Raw genomic sequence first — 26,278 nt, 5'->3', positions numbered from 1 at the left:
ACAATTATGACTGAAACTGCTAAAATTATTATCTGAAAGCACATTGCTGTGACAAAGTGGGATGAGTCTATTGGCCATTCTGGTCCACATCAATATCATGGGATTGACATATATGTATGCTTTCATAATCATGGCATTGAGTATCTGCGGTCGAATCTGTCGTTGGAAACAGTATTTCTCTGATAAAAGAACATGGGGGTGCTTGGAAAGGGCATGCAGTTAGCCCATAATGTCAAATCTTCCCAAAGAATCTGGAAGAGAGAAAGCTCTTTAAGAAGAATAGCAGGCAAAACAGTTTAGGTGCAATAGATCCTACATTTATAGTTGTTTTCCATTAAAAAGGTTGTCAAGTCAGTCTGTTATCTGAGCATGAAGCTATTAGCCTGATTAAGGAATTCAGAATGATAAGAAGCCACCGTGTCAGCGTTAAAAGTCTCAATTGCCTTTTTGGGAGCGGGTTATCATGGCTCTTACTGAACCTTACTCATCTGCTTACCTGTCTCGCGCCTGAGAAATGGTCCAGGAGGCAAACTAGTTGGGAAACCCAATATGCGCTGGGCCGTAGGGCGTTTGAGACACCGAGAAGGGAGACGACACCGGATCCAGTGGTGCGGTTTACCCACAGACGCTGATGTCACCGGCTGTACCGATACATCACTTCCCTATAGTGTTACGGCGCGATAATTTATTGATTTGCATTTGCTAATTTTCTTTACAAGTGGACTGCCTCTTTTCTCCCAGATGACTGGCAGCGCGTGCGTCTAGTATGGAGCAGGTGGCGCGCGTGGAATCCTCATGCCAGGAGCGTTCGTCATTTTTACGTTGCATGTTGAGTCCAATCCAATGTGAAACATGACAGGTAATTCGACAGGTTCTTTGTTTCTTTGAGGAAAGCACAGTAATGGTTTTTCTGTGTAGCCTGATAGAGTGTAAAACAATGTACTGTGGGCGGACAGGGTTATTATTATTATTATTATTATTATTATTATTGTGCAAAAAAAAATCACCATTCAGTTTAGAAATTACCCAAGTCCTTGCTTTTGTTATAGGTCTACCAATTTCTATGCTAATTTAAAAAAACAAAATAAGTTAACAAAAAGTTTTCTGCAAGCTGTTTTTGTCAGTGGTATTGTACTTTTGTTTGCACACAAATTGTAATGCAGCAAACATGCCACAGAAATATTATATTGATAGCCACAGCTGTTCATAAGAAGGAAAACAGTGGATATGTATATGTTTGTTCATATCCTGAGGGTTTTGATAGCTTTGCAGTGATCACTTCACTGTGAATTTTCACACCTTGATTCTCCCTATTACTCCTATTTAGAGTCGTTTCATACTAACTTGTCAGTCATGAACTAGTGGTCTTCTTTGTGTATGGTTTGTAGCCTAGTTGTATCCCCTGATTCAATTGGCAAAACATTGTCTTCTCCCTCTCCACCTCAGCTGGTGTGTGGAGAGCACTCTGGCGCAAAATTGCAGCCATGCGTCACCTACCACAAGACTGAGACTTGGCTGTGGGTGGACTTTCCAGCAAGACAATGACCCAAAGCAGACCTCAAAATCCAGACAGAAATGGTTCCGTGACAACAAAATCAATGTCCTGCAATGGCTATCTCAGGTCCCGGACCTCAATCCCATCAAAACACTGTGAGCTGAACTGAAGAAGATAGTTGATAAGTGTATGTGAAGGATCTTACAAGGATCTGCATATTCGAATAGCCCTTAACCTTTCCGTTACAGGCATTACAGGAAAAGACTCCATATCCTTGCCAGAGGTGGTTGCATCAAGTTCTAAAACAGGGGTGCCAATAATTATGGAAACTTGATTTTGGTGATTTTTGTTGGTTTCATTGCAACATTAATAAAGTACAAAATTTGTTCAGCATTTTGAGTGTATCTCTGTAATCATATTGTTTATTTTATTTAATTTTTTTGGCGTGCATTGCCTGGAATAAGAACCAGCATACACACGGACCTCTATGGCACTGAGTTTGAGACCACGGCCTTAATGTCTTACCCTGCTTATGTCTGGTTTCCTACAATGCAATGCTCACATTAACACGGCAAGTTACTAACCGGAGTTTGTCTCTCTCTAGTGGCAAACAAATGCTAAAACATGTGCCCAGTTAAATGAATGGAACATTCTTATGAGGTTAAAAATGGATGGAAAATTTAATTTAGCAAGCCCTTTTCCTGACTTTGTTGTTGTGAATATTGTTTGACGTTTGAATGAAGCGCCTGTATCTCACCTGTTTAGGGCCCAGGTGGGAACACTTCCCAAAGGGCCAGTGTGCAGGTGCTTTTTGGTCAGTAGTCAACCCCTGGTTTAATACTTTGTGCAAACACCCCTGGCAAAGATGACAGCCATGAGTCTTTTCCTATCATTTGTAATATGGTTAGAGAACACATTTAGAAGGATTTTTGACCATTCCTCCATGCAGAAATTCTAAGAATCATTGATATCCTTGGGATATGACCCTCTTCAGTTCTGAACACAGGTTTTTCAATTAATTTAATTTGGAGACTGAGATGACCATTGCAGAACATGGTTGTTGTTTTTCTTAACCATTTCTGTGTGGATTTTGATGTATACTCACTGAGCACTTTATTAGGAACATTTTTACTTTATTACACCTACTTATTCATGCGATTACGAATCAGCCAAGTGTGTGGCAGCAGTGCCATGCATACAATCATGTAGATACGGGTCAGGAGCATCAGTTAATGTTCACACCAACCATCAGAATGGGGAAAAAATTTGATCTAAGTGACTTTGACTGTGGAATGATTGTTGTTGGCAGCAGGGTGGTTTGAGTATCTCAGAAACTGCCGATCTCCTGGGATTTTCACGCACAACAGTCTCTAGTTTGCAAAGAATGGTGCAAAAAACAAAAATCCAGTGAGCAGCAGTTCTGCAGACAGAAACGCCTTGTTAATGAGAGACGTCAGAGGAGAATGGCCAGACTGGTCAAAGCTGACAGGAAGGTGACAGTAACACAAATAACCACACATTACAACAGTGGTATGCAGAAGAACATCTCTGAACGCACAATGCATCTTAACTGTAAGTGGATAGGCTACAGCAGTAGAAGTCTAAAAAATAAGTCTAAATACCTAATAAAGTGCTCACTGAGTGTATGTTTGGTGTATATTTTATGTCATTGTCCTACTGGACAATCTAACTATGACCAAGTCTCAACTACTTAGCAGAGGCAACCAGAAGACTTACTGTTACTTTGTTGAATTCTTTGTGCCATTGATCTTAAATAGTGCCCCTGGACCACTGGCAGCAAAACATCTCCAGAACATCAATGACTCCCCGCCATATTTGACCATAGGTATGAGGTGCCCAAACATGTTGATGGTGTGTATGGCCTAAACTTTCTCATCTTACCATAGCACTCTCTTCTAGTCATTATTAACCTTTACTTATACAGGGTAAGTTGACTGAGCACACACACTGCTCTTTTGCAGCAACGCCCTGTTAATGGGAGGAAACAGGAATACCTGGAGGAAACCCACACAGACCTGGGGAGAACATGCAAACTCCACACAGAAAGACCCAGGTCGGGATTCAAACCCTAGATCGTGCTATCCTCTGTGCCACCGTGCCGCCCAAATTAAACGTCATTTCCGCCCAATCAGCTCCATGAAGCTAGCAACAATTAGACTTCCTGTACAGAAGTTCCGGTCTCAACTTCCTGTGATTTTCCGTCAAAATAAGAGCTGCTGAGTAACGTTAAATAATGAGAACATAGTTACCGCATTTTCTGCGCTTCCTCACATAATTACCATTGTTTAAATTCATTGCTGATAGAACTTATAAAAGTCAGCAAGCAACTAAATTGCTTGACACTGTCGGTTCAATAACAGCTCATTTGCATACCTGCTTACTGTTTGAAAAAAATGTTGGCAAATATGAAGGGGCATACATTAAATCTATGTATAATATCTATAAAATTATACATTTATTATCTAAAATCATGTTCCCAGCAATTGTTGCTGTGTTTCCAGTGTGGGGTGGCCATACGTTGCAATGGACTGTCAGTTGCCACCCAACTCATTTGCATAGCTCATAACTCAAAAACTATAAATTGTTTCAAATGAAAGGGGGTATACATTTACTCTATACACCCATATCTTACATTTTCTACAGTAGTTTCTGTGAAATCATGTTCCCAGCAATTGTTGCTGTGTTTCCAGTGTGGGGTGGCCATACGTTGCAATGGACCGTCAGTTGCCACCCAACTCATTTGCATAGCTCATAACTCAAAAACTATAAATTGTTTCAAATGAAAGGGGGTATACATTTACTCTATAGACCCATATCTTCTGTGACATCATGTTCCCAGCAATTGTTTCTGTGTGTCAGGTGCAGGGTGGCCATTCATTGCTATAGACTGTCAATTCACAAGCTGCTCATTATAGACCTATATACCCAGGGATAAACCCAAACCATGCAACTTTACAATGAAATTAAAGTCAAATCAACTTTATTTGTGTTGCACATTTCACGCTATATATGTCAGTACATGCTTTAGAGCAGTGCTTCTCAACCAGGAACTGATTTATTTAATTAAGGGCATTTTTGGTGGTATGATTGGATCAGTTATTAAATTAGTTGTTTCAGTTTCTGGTTACAACAAAAACCTTCCGGCAAGACTAGAGTTGAGAAACACAGCTTTAGAGCAAGCCCCAGCCTTTTCCCCCACAAAAGCAAGCCTAGGGCAACAGTGGCAAGGAAAAACTTCCAAGGCGGAGAAGGAAGAAACCTTGGGAGGAACCAGACTTAAGTGGGGGGGCCCATCCTCCTCTGGCCGGCTTACGGGTGACAATGATGGTCAGATCAAACAATTAACAATTAATTCTGAACAATTTGTTTGTGTGATGGGTTTTGAATGTGTGGGAGATTGGCAGGGTGCAGAGGAAGGAGGTGGCGGTCCTGGGGCGGTATGTGGGGGGTGTCTCAGTGCTGCAGCATGATTGTGATGAAGACAAGGGAAAAAAACGACAATATGGCAGTGGGAAGTAAGTAGGGACACAGATGGGACTTGGAAACAAACCAAGGCCTTAATTGTAAGGAGGATTTACTGTTGGGCTAATTCTAACGAGTATTTAATTTTGTAAGTCATCTAGGACAACCTTTCGCATTTTACTTGGACTGCAGTTTAACTGATTACTATCAAGTATTATACTTTTCAAAAACAGACAAATGAAAAGTCCACAGCTGCTCCCATCTAACTGACCTGGAAAGGAAGGACATTGGTGAGCATATTCAAAAACGAAATTTACTGGATGTAGTTTTCCTGTAATGCCAAAATACTGTATAGTCGGTCTAATAGACTAATAGACGGTCAAGAACTGCTAATAAAGATGAGTTGTGGTGCTTCAGTGAATCCATTAATATTGCTTTCAAAAATATTTTTCCCTCTAATATCCTGCAATGTTCCATTGTAATATGAATCATGGTCCAATGTAACAAATCTAAATTAACTGGAACAAGGACAAATTTAAATCTCCACCAATTTCTTTTTAAATTTGGTAAATTTGGCAAGACCTCAATTGTCTCGCAGTACAAACTATACAGTTCCTGGCTAACAAATGTAGAGGGGACTGCAATAATTCTTTTTTCGGGTACTGTTCTGATTAAAAATGACAGGTATGTGTCTATAATGGAATCATTTAGCCAATTGCTTCCTTTCAGAATCGCTAGATCATGCGATTCTAAGTTAATGGGTAAATTTATTTTTGAGCTAATACATGTATTTTGATTAGGGGATTTGGACATGCATCGAGCAGAACACGAGTGAGCAACTTCTACTTTACAATGCTCTACTTGCTCTTTTGAAGATATGCAGTCAAATACGCATATTATGAATTTAGACTAGAATTATTTTTTGTATTAAATCAAAAGTGTACTCCGTTTTTTCAAAAAACCCAGTGTCGTTTCCAGGTATTGTCATTTTAAAATATAATCACGTGTGGGTAATAATGTAATCCAATTAGTACAGCTACCAATGTATATTTTTGCTGTTTAAATACAGATCTAAGGCTAACATTTTGATGTACCTCAAGTGGTACTGGATTACATGCCACGATAAGCGTTTTTGGAAGATGAACAATTGCTCTGTGTAGGTCAAAATAATTGTTTTTTGAATTTCCGCAGTTACACAAGTACGTTTGACATCCAGATTCGGAATCTAACGCAATTTTTATATTATCTTGTGTTAAATCGGTCGAATTTATTATGAGAAAATCTTTATGTTTATTTATTTGCACTTGTCCACATTTGCAGATTAAATCTACCTCAGGCCAGCGGTATAAAGCACACCGTAGCAGGCTTGCGAAGTCCTTCCCAGCTTCCTCGATGGTGCGCCTCGACTAGCCTCGACAGTTCCAGCGCCATAACCTCCTTTTTGAGTCCAGCTGCACTTGCACCAGGAGTGCAGCTAAAACCGAAGGAGAGACATCCTTTCGGCATGGCCACAAACCCATCTACGAAGCCCCGCAGATGGGAATCTCCAACCACCAGAACAAACTGTAAAATAAAAAAATTATGGGGCAATGCACTATGGGATTTCTGTTTCTACAAATCACTGCCCAGCAGTAAGAACTTTCTAGTTACCATAGTAACTGTTGTTATTGCTTTTTCCAACTGTCATTTTGAATTCCGCAGCATGTTAACTGGACATTTTAACTTGCGATTGCCTTTTTTCATACGTGAAAAGAAATGTCCATATGAAATAAATAATTGGTCAAATTGCCTCATTTGCAAAATTCCATTTTCACATTTAACTGACTTTTAAAGATTTGAAGAACAATATTGACAGGTTGAAATAAAATATGTGGCTTCAAATAGCAAAGAATAGCTTTCTCTGTTTTCTTCTAATAAGTGCTATTTTTTCAAAGATAATTTTTCACTTCAAGTGTTGGGTGTGCACATGTTATTTTTAAAAGTGATTTCCAAAAGGGTAATAAAAATTCAACAGTTTTGTTAACAAATTACCATAGAAAATCAAGCCTGTGAAAAATGAGTAAATAAAATTAAGCAATCTTACCTGTTTGATCAAACAATAAAAATGGTCTTGTCAAAAGGGTAGTTCACAGGTACAAAGCAAAAGTTCTGAAAATATTAGATAACCAAAATTCTGACAAAAGGGGAATGCAGAGGTTCTGAATGGCATTAGCAAAAACAGGCTTTATATAGCCCCTCCCTTCAATGAAAAAAAACAAAAACACTTTGCATTCTAGGAAATGTATGGTCTCCCCACACTACAAACACAGCAACTATTGCTGGGAACATGATTTCACAGAAAGGACTGTAGAATATTAAAGATATGGGTCTATAGAATAAATGTATACCCGCTTTCATTTGAAACAATTTATAGTTTTTGAGTTATCAGCTATGCAAATGAGTTGGGTGGCAACTGACGGTCCATTGCAACGTATGGCCACCCCACACTGGAAACACAGCAACAATTGCTGGGAACATGATTTCAGAGAAACTACTGTAGAATATTAAAGATATGGGTCCAGCTAACAAATGTATACCCCTTTTCATTTGAAACAATTTATAGTTTTTGAGTTATGAGCTATGCAAATGAGTTGGGTGGCAACTGACAGTCCATTGCAACGTATGGCCACCCCTCACTGGAAACACAGCAACAATTGCTGGGAACATGATTTCACAGAAGCTACTGTAGAATATTAAAGATATGGGTGTATAGAGTAAATGTATACCCCCTTTCATTTGAAACAATTTATAGTTTTTGAGTTATGAGCTATGCAAATGAGTGTCATTGCAACATATGGCCACCCCACACTGGAAACACAGCAACAATTGCTCGGAACATGATTTCACAGAAAGGACTATAGAATATTAAAGCTATGGGTCCAGCTAACAAATGTATACCTGTTACGTTCCACGTATGTATGTCTGTCTGTTTCCCCCTTAAGCCATCAACCATTTCCATTCGTTGTCCCTGCTGTCAATCATCATTGCCCTGGTCACGCCTCCACCAATCACGTCCCTCCTCTGCTTATACAAACTGTGTGTTGGCTGCCCTATAGGGGGCTATGCTAGACTTGGCTGCTCATTCTATTGAGAACAAAGTTGTGTGTATGTGTGTTTATCTGTGTTTATCTGTTCTCCTACTCGTGTGAATGTGGTTGTCCCTGTGTAGGCCCTGGGGCAGGTAAGACAGAGGCCTCTATACACTGTTGCTGCACGTAGAGTGAACAATTGTTTAGACACCTTAGGAAAGGGGTGATTGCCACCTATGTCATTTTGATTATAGAGTAGAGAGATATTATTTTGTTCAGGGAACAATTAGTATGTATTTTATTTTTAGCTCTCTTTGGTTTTGTTAATTTCATTGATTTGGCAACACCCAGGTCCCTTGGCCTCGTACCCCATGTGTCTTTGTCTTGTGAATATTTGTTTGAAAACTGTAAATAGCACCGCCACTGTAGTTTTGTAAATACACTTATTGCACCTCAAACCTGGTTTGTTTGATCATTTTTCACTCCCATAACGCTCAAATATATCCTCCCAGTCATTTTATTTGATTATAATTTTTTTGCGTACTCCCTCCTACCCCTGGACGCCTGAGAACGGAACAATACCCCCTTTCATTTGGTAACAGTTTATAGTTTTTGAGTTATGAGCTATGCAAATGAGCTGGTTGGCAATTGACGGTCTATGGCAATGCATGCCCATACCACACCTGACAGACAGCAACAACTGGTGGCAAAGTTTTTATTGAAATTTGTGCACAATTTTATATTCTTTGCAAATACATCACAATCATATCCAACTGTATTAATTTAACAATGAAAATGGACAATTACAGTTATATACAATAAATAATTTTATTCATCGAACTTTTATTTTGATAAATGCGAACCGGAAGTCTCCAATTGTGGCCAGCAACATTTGCCAACTTCACGGAGCTTTCTGTGCGGCTATCGCTGGAACATTTAGCCCACTGGCAGCACAGACTTTGCAATTAGAGTAAAGGTAAGATTCCACGTCGTTTGATACGAATTCTCTCCATGTTTGCCAGCGGTCTTATTTAGCAGTTTATACAATCGCCAAACCAACTGTCTGTCTTCTTTTCTGTTATAGTTTATACACTAGCCAAACATTTCTATTGCAAACAACTTAGCAATTTAACTTTGAGCAAGGTGGTTAGCTACATAACTATGTAGTTTACTTGGCGATCGACCTGTTGCTCTTGTACGTTACTTAGCTAGCTGCCAAATAGCCGCAATGTAGGTGATAAACACATTATAACTAACTGTTAGCTAATGACGAACTATCCGTTATTTTATAACGTAGTTCATATGTTCAGTGAACTGCCTTATCTACTTGGCTCCAACGAAATTGCCGAAGTTGGTTTTATATTGGGATACTCGGATTCCAGCTTCATTAGCCAGGAACGGAAACGTCACACACTGAAACAAATGACAAATTCGGAATACGGATACAAAAGACAAGCTACAAAGCTAATACGTTTCGACAAAACCGAACGAATGTTCAATTTAAAGCTGACAGCTTCTTGCCCTCCCGACACGCAAGGAACCGTCTACAAAGTTAACTACCAGAAATCTATTTCTTTTAAAAATCCATAATACTTTACAAACATGAGAATTACAGAACTAACTCCGACTCGACAAGACAGTGGTCCATCAGCAGCCCCTACCAGAGCATTTATATGTGGAAGCGAGTATAACCACTCATTATACAAACGTAAAAAAGTATTAAGAATTCTGGGCAAAAAGCCAACAATCGTTCACCATTGTAACGTAACCTGGAAATACAATTTGATCGTTCCCCATCTCATGCAGATGCTTGCTTAATTTACAAAATAATTCATGATATATTTCTCCACCATCATTGAAGAAATTCATACTTCATAACACGAGAACAACAACAGCTGATGTAAGAGGTGACTGGAAGACAGTTCAGATCCACAAAGTTTGGTAAAGCAGCTTTCTGCCATCACCACCAGATTGGTTTAAAACAAGATGCGTAACCACTAATATACAAATTTGTATGCATTTAGATCATTGCTGCCATGCAATGCTGCTGTTCCCCATGACATACTGCGTTTTATTGTATTGTTTATGTCAGATTCAGTAATTTTACCATACCCATATACCTTTACAGTCGCCATAAGACAGACCGTAATGAAACCAACTATAGTTAATAGAGAGCCCTCGACTGGCTGCACTACAACTTTCAGAATACAAAAATTACATTTACAGTACATTTTTGGATTCTGAAAGTTGTAATGTGGCCAGTAGGACTCTCTCTATTAAGTACAGTTGGTTTAATCACTGTCCTTAATATGCTTGAGAAGCTATTGAATTTGTTTTTCAAAGAAAATTCACCTAAATTAAACTGAAGTACATTTTTGTATTCTGAAAGTTGCAGTATTGCCAGTAAGGGGGGCTCTATGAAACTGCCCAAAATGAAACAGACATGCGATTTTGATTGTTGCAAGCTATTGAATTTCTTCTCAGAAAACAATTCACCAAAATCAATTCAGTTTAAAATTTCCATAACATACAGTTGTAGTTTTGCCCTCTTTGTAATGTTTATTATAATATGTCCATCCATCCATCATTATGTGACAAGCAAACTTCAAACAGAAATGTCTCAGCTGGGACCTTTGGACTGAGGCGCCAGTGCTATTCGCTGCACCGCTGTAGTACCTGCTTCCTACCACGTTTCCACAATAAAACTGACTAAAATTCAATATAAGCTCCAAAAAAAATAAAAAAATAAAATGCAAACAAAATTAAACCAAGTTTAAATTTTTCTATTTAAAGAAAAAACTAAAAAACATCAAACAGATTCTGCAATGTCAAGACCTACAGTATTGGTCTTAATTTGTTCCTTGGACTGTGGAATAGGTTTTACAGCTATTATTCATGTTGTTCCAAAGGTTTTGATATTTTGAATCTCCCACATTTCTTCTCGTGGTACTTTTTAGACAGTCCCTAAATTGTCAGCATTGCCATAGAAATCAATGTCATTTTCAAAGTGAAAAAATAGGTTGTAGTTCACTGTCTGTTGCCACATTTAAAAAAACAAACGAAAAATCGTTTGGTTTGTGAGCTATTGAATTCAGAATTCCTAATATCTGACAAATATCGCAATATCAAACTAACTTTACGGCAATCTAACGAGGTGCAAGCTGATGTTTCCTTAACCTAATGGCTGAATTTGGCTATGCATGAATGGCCAACAGTACTTTAACTGTATCAACGTCTGCCGCCACTCAATGCTGTCCTCTCCCTGATAGAATAGTTATAAACGCTTTATTTCTGTGCAACCCCTGAAATTGATGTATTCTAACATTCTAACATGACATTGCCCTTCATACAATTTGGGACTAAGACATTTTTTCATGGTTTGGCTCTGTACTCCAGTTTTTATATTTGTAAGCAACCAACTGCAGCTTCTCAGCTTTTAATAAAGTGTATTATATTTTTGGTTTCACCATGTAGAAATGACAGTACTTTTTACACAAAGTCCCCCAATTTTATGGCACCATAATGTTTTGGACAAATGGTTTCACAGATGATTAATTATGTGTGTTACAATGCAAAAAAAAGTTTTTTATTTCGAACTATTTCAAAACATTGATGTGATTAGGAGGTGGATTGCTGCCAGCCGCCCTTCTTAGGACAGTTTGTGATTTTAGTCTTTGTCACTAAGGAGATTTCAGCTGGTTTTAGCAAGAAAAAAAAAATGTTTTGTGAGTTACTCTTAGACTTAAAATGTAAGTCCAAAAGTTACCCATTATTTTAAGGAGTATCTCCTAAATCAGTATGTTAAGAGCTACTTTTTGCCTTGAAATGTTTTGTGAATCCTGTATCATGTTGTCTCCTTTCTCTGTTAAACACCCCCACCCCCAGTGATGCTGAGGAGGGTGGGAAGTTCTCTCTTAGCCAGTCACATCGCTGGGCGAAGGATGATGTCACAGCAAAATCTTACTGGAAAGGTTGCCATAGTGACTGCGTCTACAGATGGGTAAATATGTACAAGATTATATAAAAAATAATCCAAATGTTGTTTTGTGCACTTAAAATTCACACATTGTATACATATAGCACAGTTAATTAGCCCTCTCAGTCCAGTGTAATTGTACTGTAGTGTGCAGTGTGTATATACTGTATTAACCCTCTAAGTGCAGTGTTAATGTACTGTAGTGTGCAGTGTGTATATATACTGTATTAACCCTCTCTCTCAGTGCAGTGTTAATGTACTGTAGTGTGCAGTGTGTATATACTGTATTAACCCTCTCTCTCAGTGCAGTGTTAATGTCCTGTTATGTGCAGTGTTAATATACTGTATTAACCCTCTCGCTCAGTGCCGTGTTAATGTCTCTCTCCCGTAGTATTGGTCTGGCTGCAGCACGGGCACTAGGACAAAGAGGGGCTCATGTTGTGGTGAGTAGCCGGCGGAAGGAGAATGTAGAAAAGGCCGTAGCACTGCTGCAGAGTGAGAGGATACAGGTGACCGGAACTATTTGCAATGTGGGGAAGAGTGAAGACCGAGAAAGACTGGTGGAAATGGTGAGTCTGCTGCAGTATGTACTGCACACTACACACTTATAATATACCATATTCACTCTGCACACTACATCAACACTGCGTACTACACACTGATAATATACCATATTCACCCTGCACACTACATCAACACTGCATACTACACACTGATAATATACCATATTCACCCTGCACCCTACATCAACACTGCATACTACACACTGATAATATACCATATTCACCCTGCACACTACATCAACACTGCATACTACACACTGATAATATACCATATTCACCCTGCACACTCCATAAACACTGCACACTGCATAATCCAGTGAATTATGTCATTGTTGCAGACTGTAGAACAGTGTGGTGGGGTGGATATCTTCATCTCCAATGCTGCAGTGAATCCTTTTTTTGGGAACATCATGGACTCCACTGAACAAGTCTGGGATAAGGTAATGCAAGAGCACGATCCCTCAGTGTGTGTGTGTGGTCAACAGGAGCAGTGTGGTGTCACTTTTTGTGCAGGGGAAGTATAGTGGCAGGTTGCCAGTTCGATTCCTAGGTAGGACACTGCAGTTGTACCCTTGGGCTAAAAGTGTTTAACCTGCACAAGAAATGCAAAAATAGTTGTGTGAATCGCTCTGCATAAGAACGTCTCCAAAATGCCTGTAATTGTTTATTAGTCAGTGAGTTTGGGATTAGTCAGTGAGTCTAGGGATTAATCAGTGAGTTTGGGATTAGTCAGTGTCTAGGGATTTGTCAGTGAGATTGGGGGTTAGTCAGTGATTTTAGGGATTAGTCAGTGGGATTGTAGGTTAGTCAGTGATTTTAGGGGTTAGTCTGTGAGTCTAGGGATTAGTCAGTGAGTGAAGGTGCCCTGTGTTGTCAGCTCATGCCCTGTGCTCTGACTGTGCTCTGTGTTATCAGATCCTGTCCTGTGTTATCAGATCCTGGCCTGTGCTGTGACTGTGCTCTGTGTTATCAGGTCCTGGCCTGTGCTCTGACTGTGCCCTGTGTTATCAGATCCTGGATGTGAATGTGAAAGCAGCCTTCCTGATGACCAAACTCGTCGTGCCACATATGGAAAGCAGAGGGTGAGAGTGCTCCCTATTGGACAGCTGTCTGTCTTCCTGACAATGTCTCGTTATGGCTTCTGATTGGCCAGTGTGTACCCATTCTGGTTGTAATTGATCTGTGTATTTCAGGGGCGGGTCAGTTGTGTTTGTGTCGTCGATTGCTGGATACCAGCCGATGCCGGTGAGCAAGAAGGGGAGGAGTTACTCAAAGTTGAAACTAGAGGAATAGTCGAGCCATTGTGACTATATTGAAGTCCTTGTTTGGGGATGGTGGCACTGCCTTTGACCTTTGACCCTTGACCCTTTAGGCTCTGGGACCATACAGTGTGAGTAAAACGGCTTTGCTGGGTCTGACCCGGGCTCTGGCCCCAGAACTGGCCTCCAGCAACATCCGGGTCAACTGTGTGGCCCCTGGAGTCATCAAGACCCGCTTCAGTTCAGCGGTGAGTATCCGCCCCTTCATCATCCCTCCTCATCATCAGAGCTAATGCCACTGTGCGTGTGTAACCCGTAATCCCTCCCACTCTTCCTCTGTAACCCATCCCTCTCCCCCTGCCCCTCTCTCTCTCTCCCCCTTCTCCTCTCTCTCTCCCCCTTCTCCTCTCTCTCTCTCCCCCTTCTCCCCTCTCTCTTTCTCTCCCTGCCCCTCTCTCTCGCTCTCTCTCTCTCTCTCACTCACTCTCTCCCTCTACCTCTCCCTCCCTCTCCCATCTCCCTCCCTCTCTCTCAGATCTGGCAGAATGAAGACATTGTGGATGAGTTCAAGAAACAGCTGTGCATTAAAAGGTGACTGTTCCTGCTGCTCCCCACTGATCCAGGATCAGCGTCAGAGAGACAGGTTTAATTAAGAACCACTTCTTCTACCGATGTGCCGACTGTCCTTTATAGTGAGTGCGGTCTCAAACCCAATCTCAGTGCCATTTCACAGGTCTACTACAATGGCAATGAGCTCACCTATTACTGATTGTGGTATAGCTACATTGCACCATTTCTGTCAAGAATACCCCTAAAAATGCATTAAAAAGGAAACTTCTTTTGCCAAAAAATAACAATTTAAATCAAACAGATCCTGACACAAGACCACTCAATCTGTGGGTAATTCAGAGCCATATGTGCTTTTTAGAATTTCATGAATGTTGTTTATTCAATTTCAATTAGACCTCAAAATGAGACATTTTGACAATGCATTGTCCATGGACCTAACATGGGGAGACATAGTACTTACATGAATCAGCCAAAAAGAATATTCTAAATGAACATGAGAATAACGAGACCGTTATGTTCAGCAGTGGTATCTCATGCAGACAGTCCATGACATCACATAGCACTCCCAACAGTAGGCTTGCTAGCCACAGCCAGTCTCACTAAAGTGGCAGGCAGTGAAAATGTGTCTGATACAGTAAAGCAAGGCTGGCAAATCGAGACTACTGCGGTAACCTCGCTGATTGGTGCGCATTACTGTGGTAACCACCCTGATTGTTGTGGGTTACTGCGGTACCCATGCTGATTGGTGTGCGTTAGCAGGGTAACCACGCTGGTTGGTGTGCATTACCAGGGTAACCACGCTGATTGGTGTGGGTTACTGTGGTAACCGGGGTGATTGGTGTGCGACTGGTAACCACAGCGACTGTGATTCCAGGTTGGGGGATCCACAGGACGTGGGCGGAGTCATCGCCTTCCTGTGCTCAGAGGACGCCTCTTACATCACTGGGGAAACCATCACTGTGACAGGAGGGATGAACTGCAGGCTCTGACAGAGTGAGAGATGGAGAGAGGGGGAGTGGGGAGGTGGGGGAGATGGAGGGAGTTCTGGAAACTAACAGAAGTGAAGAATCAGCTCCTAGGAAAGACGGATCATTCCAAACGCAAAAATTAAAATAAATTAACTGTGTGAAAAAAAGACCTGCCGTAATAGTTAATATTGTAATGCTATGTGTAATGTGTGGAAAGTCCTGCGTGTGTGTGTGTGTGTGTATGTGTGTGTGCATGTGTGCACGTGTGCACGTGTGCAAGTGTGCACGTGTGTGTGTGCGTGCCTGTGCATGTGTGTGAGCGTGTGAGTGTTTGTGGGAGTGTTTGCGATCATGTGTGCAAACCAATGCTGTGAGATTATTCAACACAAGGTGCTGTGAATAAACCACCATTTACTGATCAGTCTTCGGTTTACTGCTTTCTTCTTCCAGTTCCCTTCATGAGGGTGGTTTACGTCATTGTCAGATCACTGAGCATTATACAAACTCTGGACCTCTATCTCTTTGGAGATACCCTTTGTGTACTTGTGTTTGAGACCATTTTGGGTAAACTCCCATTTTATCTCCGTAGCCATTTTGTACATCATCTTACCTACAAATTACACTCATCCCCGTGGTAGTTCCCAAGAGTAGGTAGTTCTGAACTAGGAATGACGGCTTTCTCCTACTTCAATTTCCGAAACATCCTAAAACATGGAATGATTGTACTGCTGAACGTTTTCAAAGCTGCTATTCAGCAGCATGTTGCCATTGAAAAGTGCATTCTTTAAAAAAACAATAGTCTATGATTCACTGTGCTGCATGTGTGTGTGTCAGACTGCATTTTAATAGTGCAATTAGTGATATACACATAGTACAATGTGTATGTCTCGCAATCCCGTTTTATCTTGTATCTGCATAGTTGCTTTCCTAGTTTCATAGTCTCCCTTAGAAAAACTTTTTTCATTATCACGGTTTGAAATATACCAAATACATGGTTATTTCTTGTATTAGGCAGATTCTGTTAGACTGGGACAATTGCATACACACAGCCTGGTTAATCATCTCACGATAACGGCGATCCAAGGGTCATGTTTGGTAAGGTCAGCTTCTAAAATAATGAAGATCAATTGACATTGCATAGCTTATCTGATTGTCTAAGAGCTATCTAGGTATTTATCTAAGCTGAGCATTTTCGTTTAGCACTCCTAAAATTATCATGACCCACTCCTAAGGGAAACGGCTAATGTTGGCTGTACTCCGAGCAACCAATCGCAACTAGGAGCTCCTAGGTATTTTAAGGGGACAACAGGAGGGGGTAGTCTTCCTTCTTTTCTTACCCTCTGGTGAACTTCTACTTGATGGCGAGATGTTGAGTTCTGTTCCAGTCAGAAGCTGTAGTCTGCTATCTGACCTTAAAGTAACTTAGGCCTGCTGTCGCGTTGGCCTTGAAGTCTGTTGACAATACCGGTTTCACCACAAACGTTTATTTGACTTTTTCACAACTTTGCTTTGAATCCTGCGCCGTACATTCATCACAAAAGTTGTGCCACGGAGATCCAACTTTTAACCTTCTCTCTTGTCTTATCTACATTACCTACACTAACCCCATTCCACTTTCAATACCCATCGTACTCATGCCTCAAAGACAATTAATGGCGCCCACTAAGCTCGTAACCATTTGTATTATGTCGGAATAGTACCCAATAGGTTATACTCACGTATTGTTTGTGACCTCCTATAACGGTAGTGTTGTGTTCAGGATTAATCAAAGCTCTGGTTAGTTTTAGTTTAGTATTCCTTATAGTTAATAAAATGTACTTCTTATATGTGCTTTATTGTGCTTCTTCTCTCAACTCAATTCAAATAAGCTTTATTGGCATGGTAAGGCTATATTTACTTTGCCAAAGCGTTCATTGATGTAATCAGAATAATAAATAATAACAATAGAATGGAATAACCGGAAGTAATAAAATGATTAATCAATTCTAGAAATAACATTCTCACACTGTTGGAATGGCCCACTGGCCACTTCCGAGACTTTGGAATCCAGTAAGGGAGGTGGGCGAATTCCCTCAAAGCAGTGCAGAGCTATTTTACCTGTTGAGGTTATCCCTTCTGTTTCCTGGCCATTTTACGAAGAGACGTCTATTTTCAGAATTAAACGAAATGTCCCGCTGTATACTTGGACCTTATTGCATAACAAGTGTGTGAGTAGGTTACAACACAAGTTACTGTTTATTGAAAGGTGTCCTACAGTCCCGGAGGGCCTCAACATCTGCCAGGCTTACCGCCAGTCCTGGAATGCCATTACGTTTGAAGGTTCATTCCTCCTTGTTTTGTGGTTTCCTTTCATTCAGCAGCTGAAAATACTTGCGTGGACTCGAGCCAATTATTGACTGATTAATCACACTCCAAAGTGCCAGACAGGGTGATTTGAGTATCTCAGAAACCGCTGATCTCCTGGGATTTTCATGCACAACAGTCTCTAGAGTTTACAGAAATGGTGCGAAAAACAAAAAACATCCAGTGAGCAGCAGTTCTGCAGGCAAGAAAAAGCGCCTTGTTAATGAGAGAGGTCAGAGGAGAATGGCCAGACTGGTTAAAGCTGACAGAAAGGTGACAGTAATGCAAATAACTACACATTACAACAATGGTAAGCAGAAGAGCACCTCTGAACACACAACGCATCAAACCAGATCTGGATAGGTTACAGCAGCAACACATGAAATCAAAGTGGATAGGCTACAGCAAAGTGGATAAGCTTCCAGTAAGTGTATAAAATAAGTAATGAATACCTAATAAAGTGCTCACTGACTGTATATGCGCTGAGAATTTTTCAAAAGAGCCCATTAGTTGCCAGCAAGTAGTTAGCTTGCTTGATATCAAGTATTATCAGTTAGCCTGCAAGATTAACAATATTTTTCAAACATGTGTACAGTAGTTTTTTGGGCACCCCTGGTCAAAAAGCCTTTTACAATTAAGTGAACAGAAAGTGAACCTGACCTCTAAATCGTACAACCTTAAGCTTGTCACATTTCTTCACATTTTAAAGCAAGATTCCTTTCTATTTTAAGGTCCTGTGCAAAAGTTTGGTCCTGTCACTTAGTACTTTGTAACTCCTCCTCGGGGAACTATAACAGCTTGTAAAGGCTCCTTGTAGCCAGCTAAGAGTCTTTCAATTCTCGCTTTTGGAAATATTCCCCATTCTTCCTGGCAGAACACCTCTAGCATCTTCCACTTCCATTTCCTGTGCCCCCAGCTGCCACAGAACACCAAAGCATGAACCTCCATGCTTCACAGTTGGCAAGGTGTTCTTCTCTACGATGGTTTCACCCTGTTTTCTTCAAACATACCTTCTTTGACGGAAATGTTCCATTTTGGTTTTTGTCATTACCTGTGTTTTTATTTATTTATTTATTTTTTACAAGCATAACAGAAATTAATTAACAAATGAATGGTATTGTACACAGACCTGAGTGCCTTCTGGTGGGCTTTTGGGGGCACCATGCCAATAAGATTAATAATGAGTCTCAGCATTTTTCACAAACTAAAAAAAAAGTTCCTCCAGGAGAAATCAAACTTAAACATGGAATGAATTATTTATTTATTCAATTTGATTTTATATGCATTGCTTCTTTTCTTTTTTTTTTTTTTTTACAAAATACCATCACAAAGACACTTTACATTGCATAAGAGAAGGGTAAAAACCAGTCCTGAATCCACAAGTAGCAAGCAATATTAATATTGCTTATTTTTTGTGGACCTCATAGCTGCAGTTTTTTGGACAGACCGTGCATTTGCCGTCCTTCATTACAGAACACCATCTTAGGCTTTTTGCCCACCAGCAGCCCGGATAGTGGCAGTTCACCTTACACTCTGTGCAGCAAGTGGCTTTGCCCTGAACTGTCTGCATAATGGCTTCCTCATCAAGTGCCTTGTGCTTCTCCTCCACATCCTTGATCCGACTCCCCAATCTCTGGACAGAATTGTCCAGGCTCTGTCGTCGCTTCAAGACTTTTTCCGTCATCCTCAAGCTTTGTGGTTCCATTCGACCCAAAACCTTGAAGAAGTCCTTGAAGCTCTTTGTTCCTTTATCCCAGCTTGTTTTATATATCATTTCATATTTCTCGCCTGGCTTCTCAAGAGGAAGGTTGTTGAATGGGAAGTAGACCGGTTCATCGTTATCGTCTTTGAGGAAAGGTACACCAGACTGAATAAGTGTCTGAAGAGCTTCTGAAGGTGGCGTCCAGCTTGAGAAGGTGATGAGGGTCAAGATGTGTTTCTCCATGTTCTTCCCAAAGAGGGACAGGATGGCATCAAATATGTATTTCTGGTGGGGAGTTAGGAGATTTAAAGATGCCTTCACCACAAAGCAAACTGCGTCTATTTGTTCAACACCGTGTAAAGAATTCAACAATGTATACAGATTCTGAGCAATGATTTTTTCTTTCTCTGTATCTTGTGTCTTCATATCCTGGTGTGTCAATGACTGTGAGGGAAAAGGGAACAGACAGTTTCTCCAGTCCAAAAATCTCATAGACAGTTATTACATTGGTTTGAGATTTAGCTTTGGATCTTTCGCCTTCACCTGGAATAATCTGAAATCTAATATTGTCATCCCACTTTACTCCCAGCATGTAGTTCACCATCATATTTATGAGTGTAGACTTCCCTGTTCCTGTTTCTCCCACCATCATGATTGTCCTGTTCTGTTTTTCTGGGTTCTTTCTTCCAAATGTGTATCTCCTGACTTGTCCGTCTTCATTCAAATCTTCCTTGACTGTGTTCAGCAGGTATATTTGTATGGGTTCTGTTGCAATCTGTTCACTGTTCTTCATTACACCTGATATAGCTTCATCTCTTGTCTCTTGTCTTAGCAAAGGATAAAGAGAAATTAAATAAATCCTGTTTTTTATTTTGTTATTCATACTGCACGCACGCACACGCCCATGCACACACTTTGTCCAAGATGTTGAGACTGAAATTATTATCTTAAAAAAAAGTTTATTCGTGAATATTTCTTGAATCCAATTTGAAAAGTGCAGAGAGCTATTCAGTGACAATAAAAAAATAATTACGTGTGCATAATTAAAACACTCCTTCACCAAAAGATTGTGCAATCTGTGCAATAGATCTGACATCTACAGTATTCCAAAATAGCAATATTACCGTGATCAACTGGTGCATATAAACTGTATGTGTCCCATTACACATTATTACCTTTGATATAGTGCCATTGTTGAGTTCTCAGGTACCAGTTCACTTAAGTCCACAGTAAGCAAAGAAAGAAAACTATCACAGAATCTTTCCCAACCAGGAAATGTGCATGAATGTGCATAAGAAGGTATGTACCTGAAAAAGAGATAATAATACATTCATTTATTTTCACAAGATAAAACCAACTGATGCAGATTTATAGCTGCTTATACAGGAAATATTTTAGACACTTCCTGTCTGAAGAAAGAAAGCAATGCAAGGAGACAGAAAATTGGAGTGTTCTAGTTTAAAAATGAAAACCAGTGTACTAAACTTGGGTTCTCAGTCATAATGATATCAACTACTTCTAGAACCAGCAATACATTTATGCAAAATAGAAATGGAATATAAATACGTTTGTTTTGAAGCTAACTTCACTGACATTGTGATGCAACCCTTCAGTAACATAGATATGGTGACGTATAATACTAGATCAAAGTGAAATCATACATACAAAAATAATGCCACATTCTCACCAGTTTTTGTCAGATGTCTTCAGTCCCAAGAGGTGCGTGTTCCTGTGCCTCTTATCTTTTATAGTCTATGGAGGGTGGGATGTTTTTCTGTGCTCTAATTGGTCACAGTTACACAGACTGATGTGGCATAAGCCAATAGACTTCCATTTTAAAGAAAAAACTAGTAACACCTGAATCATCTCATGTCCATTGGATAAGAGTTACTAGAGGGATGATTATGTGGGTGATTCTTTGAAAAGTGTTGCAAATTACCTGAGAAAAAGTCTTGGTACTACTTTCCCACCAATTTCAGAGCTTACAGTAATCAATTTTAGATTTTTTAAGTCTTGTATAGAATTTGTTGATCTTGTTGAAAATTATGTTTTAGGTTTTTTTTACTGCATGCACATACAACTGTAGCAAAACTGTATATTATCTAAAATAAATATTGAAAATCGCAGGCTAATAATTGGTAGTAACACCACTGCATATGAAGCGGTTAAAAGTTACAAAGTGTTGACTTTAAAAAAAAATTTATTAGGGACAGTGCACATTAATCAACATTTACAGTTTCCACATCAATGTAAATGTGCCAGAGTTGGCTGAGGAGCTCATCTTCATCTGCAGTCCCTGCATGTTTTTGGACTGTAGGAGAAAACCAGAGTACCCGGAGGAAACCCACGCGAACACGGAGAGAACATGCAAACTCCACATATAAATTCTCGCGCCGGGATCGAACCCAGGACCTTCTTCTTGAGAAGCAATAGTGATAGCCACTACACCAACACTCCTTCACCAAAATTAAATTTCAATTTAAATGCATAATTTGTTCTCATTGGATAATCTTACAAGTAATTTGACACAAATCCACAACCTTTCTTACAATAACTAAATGTATAATTTTTTTACGCTGTGAGAAAGTGCCCGGAATTGGCTTGCAACACCTTTTTTTTTTTTTTATCAACCACGTATTCTGTGCAAAACAGTTTCATTTTTAATTTGAGTCACTGCTATGAGAAAAACAATCGTGCAGAATCGAAGACAGAAGAGGATGTGAAAAACCCCAGTGCAGTGGTAGTACAGAGGACCAGGTGGCTGAGATGAGAACAAAGTAAAGAGAAAGAACCCAAAACAAAATCCCAGCTCTGATTTTGGACAATTGGATGCATTCTCAAGATATTTCCTAAGTATCACCACTTACCACAATTATTTAAATAATGAATACATTTGTGACACTTTGATCACTGCAGCCTTCGTCTAGTATAACTGTCGGATGCTTACATGTCAGGGTTTTTGAGTGTTCAAGTAGAGTGCAGAATCCACTTCCTCTTTCATCTTTTGATCTTTCTTTCCATTTCCTTTGTCTGGTCAGGTGTAAATTCAGATTGAACATTTGCAGCATGTTTTATTTACTGCGAAACAAGAGCAGCATATCTCAGCAAAAATGTAAATGGCAGGAGAACTGAAACCCTACAGTGTGCTTTTTGTAACTTGTAGGTTTTATCTTCACGCTGAACTGTCATGACACGTTTAGTTTCACATTTTTGAAGACTCGCAGAGTGAAGATGACACCTCACCTGTCACCTCATCTGACCTGTCACTATCCTTCATTACATTTTTTTGTTTCTTTCCCGGGTGATTTGATCAATATGACAGGGTGATTTGCCTTATTATTATTAAAGGGTTTTGTGAATTCTGAATTTTCAGCAATTAATGAATGAATGTAATTCATTGTAATTCAATTCAATGTAATTCCCCCAACCTCTCCCTCTCAGCCTCCCTCTCTTTACTCTCCCCTCTGGCAGCAACGGGCCAAGAAGTTTAAAAAATGAGTGCAATCACAATAATAGCATCTTATCTACGAATATAGTGATTGAGGTAAATTTTTTTGGCAAATACCCAACCCCCATCGCCAAGTCAAACACATTCCAAAATTTCACATGCCATTTCTGATTCAAAAGCAGTTCCTTATTTATCTTGCTTACTGAGCAATTGCATTGCCGGTTCTGGTCAGAGAACCTTGTAGGCGGGTTCATTGTGTTTCAGAGACACAAGACAAAACATAGATAATAGCATTCCTATGTACAATGGTGGTGGCAGCATCATGCTAGGGGGTGCTACTCAGCAGAAAGGACAGGGAGACTCATGCTAGGGGGTGCTACTCAGCAGAAAGGACAGGGAGACTGGTCAGAATTGAGAGATGGATGAATGCAGCCAAGTAGAGAGAGGTCCTTGAAGAAAACCTGCTCCAGAGTGCACGTGACCTCAGACTGGGGCGACAGTTCACCATTTAGCATGACAATGACCTGAAGCATACAGCCAAGACAACCCTGGAGTGGCTTCAGGACAGGTCTCTGACTGAGTCCTTGTGGCCCAGCCAAAGCCCAGACTTAAGCCCCATAGAACATCTGTGGAGAGACCTGAAGATGGCAGTTCACAGATGCTCCCCATCCAATCTGACGGAGCTTGAGAGGATCTGCCAGGAAGTACTGTATAAACTGCCCAAATTGAGGTGTGCAAAGCTTGTAGAGACTTCTCCAAGAAGACTCACAGCTGTAATTGCTGCCAAAGGGGCTTCTACAAAGTTCTGGCGCCAACAAGCATGCCACGGTCAAAATCACTGAGATCACATTTTTTCCCCCTTCTGATGGCTGATGTGAACAATAATGGAAGCTCCTGACCCATATCTGCATGATTTTATGCATTGCACTGCTGCCACACGATTAGCTGATTAGATGATCGCATGAAGTAGGTGTCCATGTGTTCCTACTTAGGTGCTCGGGGAGTGTATATCTCTCAGTTTAGTTTCTTGTCAGATGTGAGCCGCACTGCTCCGCACTGCTCCCCCCTGGTGGAGGGTCTCTGAATTGCCACTCCTTTGCCAGTGAGCTCACTAATACAAAGAGGATACAAACATCTCTGCTTCTCAGTGAAAGAAAAGGAGGGAGATACAAGAAGGAAGAAAAATCCAGATCCAGAGGTCGACCGCTTATACGTCTGGCTTTCCGAAAAAAATACTTCTGCAAAAGATGCACTGATGTTTCCTTGCTCAAAGGAAAGATTTGCAGTTCCTAACTTCTACTTCAAGCTCCTTGAAGGGGGGAGCTAGCCAAGTAATGTGGTTATGTGTCTGAATGGGTTTTAACAGAGCAATTGCATTGTTTATTGTTTCAGAATAACATCACACAACTCATTTAATTATTTCAATAATAACAGGTGATTACTTTAAATGTTACAAAATTGTTGAATAATCGTTGATGTAGGCCTACTTAATAGGCCTAGTCCTAAACTTAGTAATGCATTAATTAATGAATTTCATCACGCCTCACACCCACCGGTCTAGTACTAGGCGTAGTGGGTGACCTCTGCTGGTCACTTGAGGTAGCCGGAACAAGTTTCTGGCTGAGCTCCCACGTAGACATGTTACGAAACTAAAATATACTAAAAACTAAAATATATCTAAAATAATAATATAACTAAAATATATCACTACCACCCTAGGCTACATATCACACCAACTAGTTCACGTTATTTTAATCTGAAGTTGCAGGTCACCAATAGCCTATGTGCTTACGTTCCCCCTAACAACACTGTTCTTCATTCTTAAATTAGAAAATGTTGAATTCGGGATTATGCTATGATACTGTTGAGGACCCGGCCCTAGGCCCCCCTGATGAGAGATTGACAGGGATGGGTTAGGAAGGAATGCATTGTTAACCCCTCGCACACGCCATTGAGGTGGTAGCAAAAACGCCCGTAAGAGGGGAAAATATGCGGTTCAGAGATAATGAGCAACCCTACTTGTCAGCGAAGGAGTCTGAAGTCGGGGGACTTAGATTTAGAGTACTAAGGAGCAAGGTTAAAGTTCTGACTGAGGCCATGCATAGAATGAGTTTCAGCAATACCTAGACCCAAATACCACTTTTTGCCAGTAGATGGCATTCATATATAAGAAATGGGGAAGAAGGGCTTGCAAGACAAGATTTTCTTCACAGTTTTTCTCAATTGCTTTGGCCCATTTTATGCATACTGCACAACTTTATGGTTCACCGCCTAAAGCACATACCTCACTCAAAATGCTTCAAAATTTAATATTTTTTTCAATTCATTAGTTAGTGTCATCAAAATGAAAAGTTCCTTTATCACTCGTTGAAATCAAGACAGTCAAAATGGTCAGACATATTGACATTAGGACAGTACACCCTGGAAGAACATTTATAACAGTTACTTCAAATCAGTCTCCTGTAAAATTGTTGAGAATTTACTGGCACAGTACAATACAGTAAACAGAAAACACAACAATGCAGGGTAATCAGTTGGAATTCACCAATACATCACAGTATAGTTCCGGTATTCTTTATGAACTTCAAACATGCATTACTGTAAACTGAAATGGCAAGAAGTATTACTATCCTGCGCCGGTTTTCCCTTCGGAATGTTTATATTACTGATGACACCGTGGACTGGCCCACATTAGGTTGCACTCCTTGACCAGGCTCTGCCATGTTTGATTACGTGGTCCACAATGATGGCCCTCACTTCATTGGAGACAAACATGTGCATCTGTCCTCTTCTGTCTCTTTCTCTGTTTTGTGGTCTTCTCCTAACCATCCCACCACGCATCCTTCCTCCCCTTCCTCTTCCTCTTGCATGAGCAGGTACTCGCCCCTTTTGATTGTTTGCCTGAGCAGGTTCCTCCATGATCAGAAAGTGTAGTATTGTAATTGTGTTGCACCTCTGCCCAACAGTAATTTGACAGTAATTTGTGACTGGGTGATCAGATTTGGGGAAACTTCCCATCGTAAGTAAAAATCCAAGATTCACCTGGCAAGCAATTTGTCAATTTAGCTGACATTACATCATTTCCATGTCACTAAAATGTAGGGAGTATCTACTTGACATATTATGATGATGAGATGGACCATTTTGCACATGATGACATACACAAAGAGAAGTTGCACAGATGTATTTTAGTAAGAGTAAAAGTATTCAACAAGAAACGTTATCTATTCTGATCAGCAAGACTTATGTGACTGATACTTGGGCCAGTTGTAGACAATTCTACTTTATCATTTGCATAAATTTGTAGAATGCAATGAGAAACGGTGCAATGAACAACTGATGTTTTCACTTATTGTTTTGAGAGCGTTAATTGTCATTTGATAATTGGGCCAAATTGATTGAG

At 40.2% G+C, this 26,278-nt stretch overlaps 1 protein-coding gene and 1 long non-coding RNA gene across 2 annotated transcripts; one reads left to right on the top strand and one right to left on the bottom strand.

Moving 5' to 3' along the window:
- Nucleotides 1-8,914: 8,914 nt before the first annotated feature.
- Nucleotides 8,915-15,803, top strand: dhrs4 (dehydrogenase/reductase (SDR family) member 4). The gene is made up of 9 exons (XM_061224209.1): nucleotides 8,915-9,022; nucleotides 11,932-12,046; nucleotides 12,414-12,591; nucleotides 12,924-13,025; nucleotides 13,597-13,667; nucleotides 13,779-13,830; nucleotides 13,958-14,092; nucleotides 14,380-14,435; nucleotides 15,289-15,803. The coding sequence occupies exons 2-9, from the start codon at nucleotides 11,934-11,936 to the stop codon at nucleotides 15,401-15,403; spliced, it is 822 nt and encodes a 273-aa protein (XP_061080193.1). The 5' UTR covers nucleotides 8,915-9,022; nucleotides 11,932-11,933; the 3' UTR covers nucleotides 15,404-15,803.
- A 3,333-nt stretch (nucleotides 15,804-19,136) lies between these two features.
- LOC133115297 (uncharacterized) lies at nucleotides 19,137-21,163 on the bottom strand. The gene is made up of 3 exons (XR_009705620.1): nucleotides 21,115-21,163; nucleotides 20,603-20,734; nucleotides 19,137-20,254 (listed from the first exon to the last, which is right to left on the bottom strand). It is a non-coding gene; the product is annotated as an uncharacterized LOC133115297 (long non-coding RNA).
- Between the last annotated feature and the right edge of the window lie 5,115 nt (nucleotides 21,164-26,278).

Source organism: Conger conger, chromosome 16 (genome assembly GCF_963514075.1).
Source record: "Conger conger chromosome 16, fConCon1.1, whole genome shotgun sequence".
NCBI lineage: Eukaryota > Metazoa > Chordata > Actinopteri > Anguilliformes > Congridae > Conger > Conger conger.
Note: the sequence above shows the minus strand (reverse complement) of the source record. Positions and strands in the feature narration are given on the sequence as shown.

Bases quoted from the DNA above. Each gene is read 5' to 3' on its own strand.
- dhrs4 (XM_061224209.1), top strand. From the start codon at position 11,934: ATGCTGAGGAGGGTGGGAAGTTCTCTCTTAGCCAGTCACATCGCTGGG. The intron at 12,592-12,923 runs GTGAGTCTGCTG...TCATTGTTGCAG, and splicing joins GAGAAAGACTGGTGGAAATG to ACTGTAGAACAGTGTGGTGG. The intron at 13,668-13,778 runs GTGAGAGTGCTC...TGTGTATTTCAG, and splicing joins CCACATATGGAAAGCAGAGG to GGGCGGGTCAGTTGTGTTTG.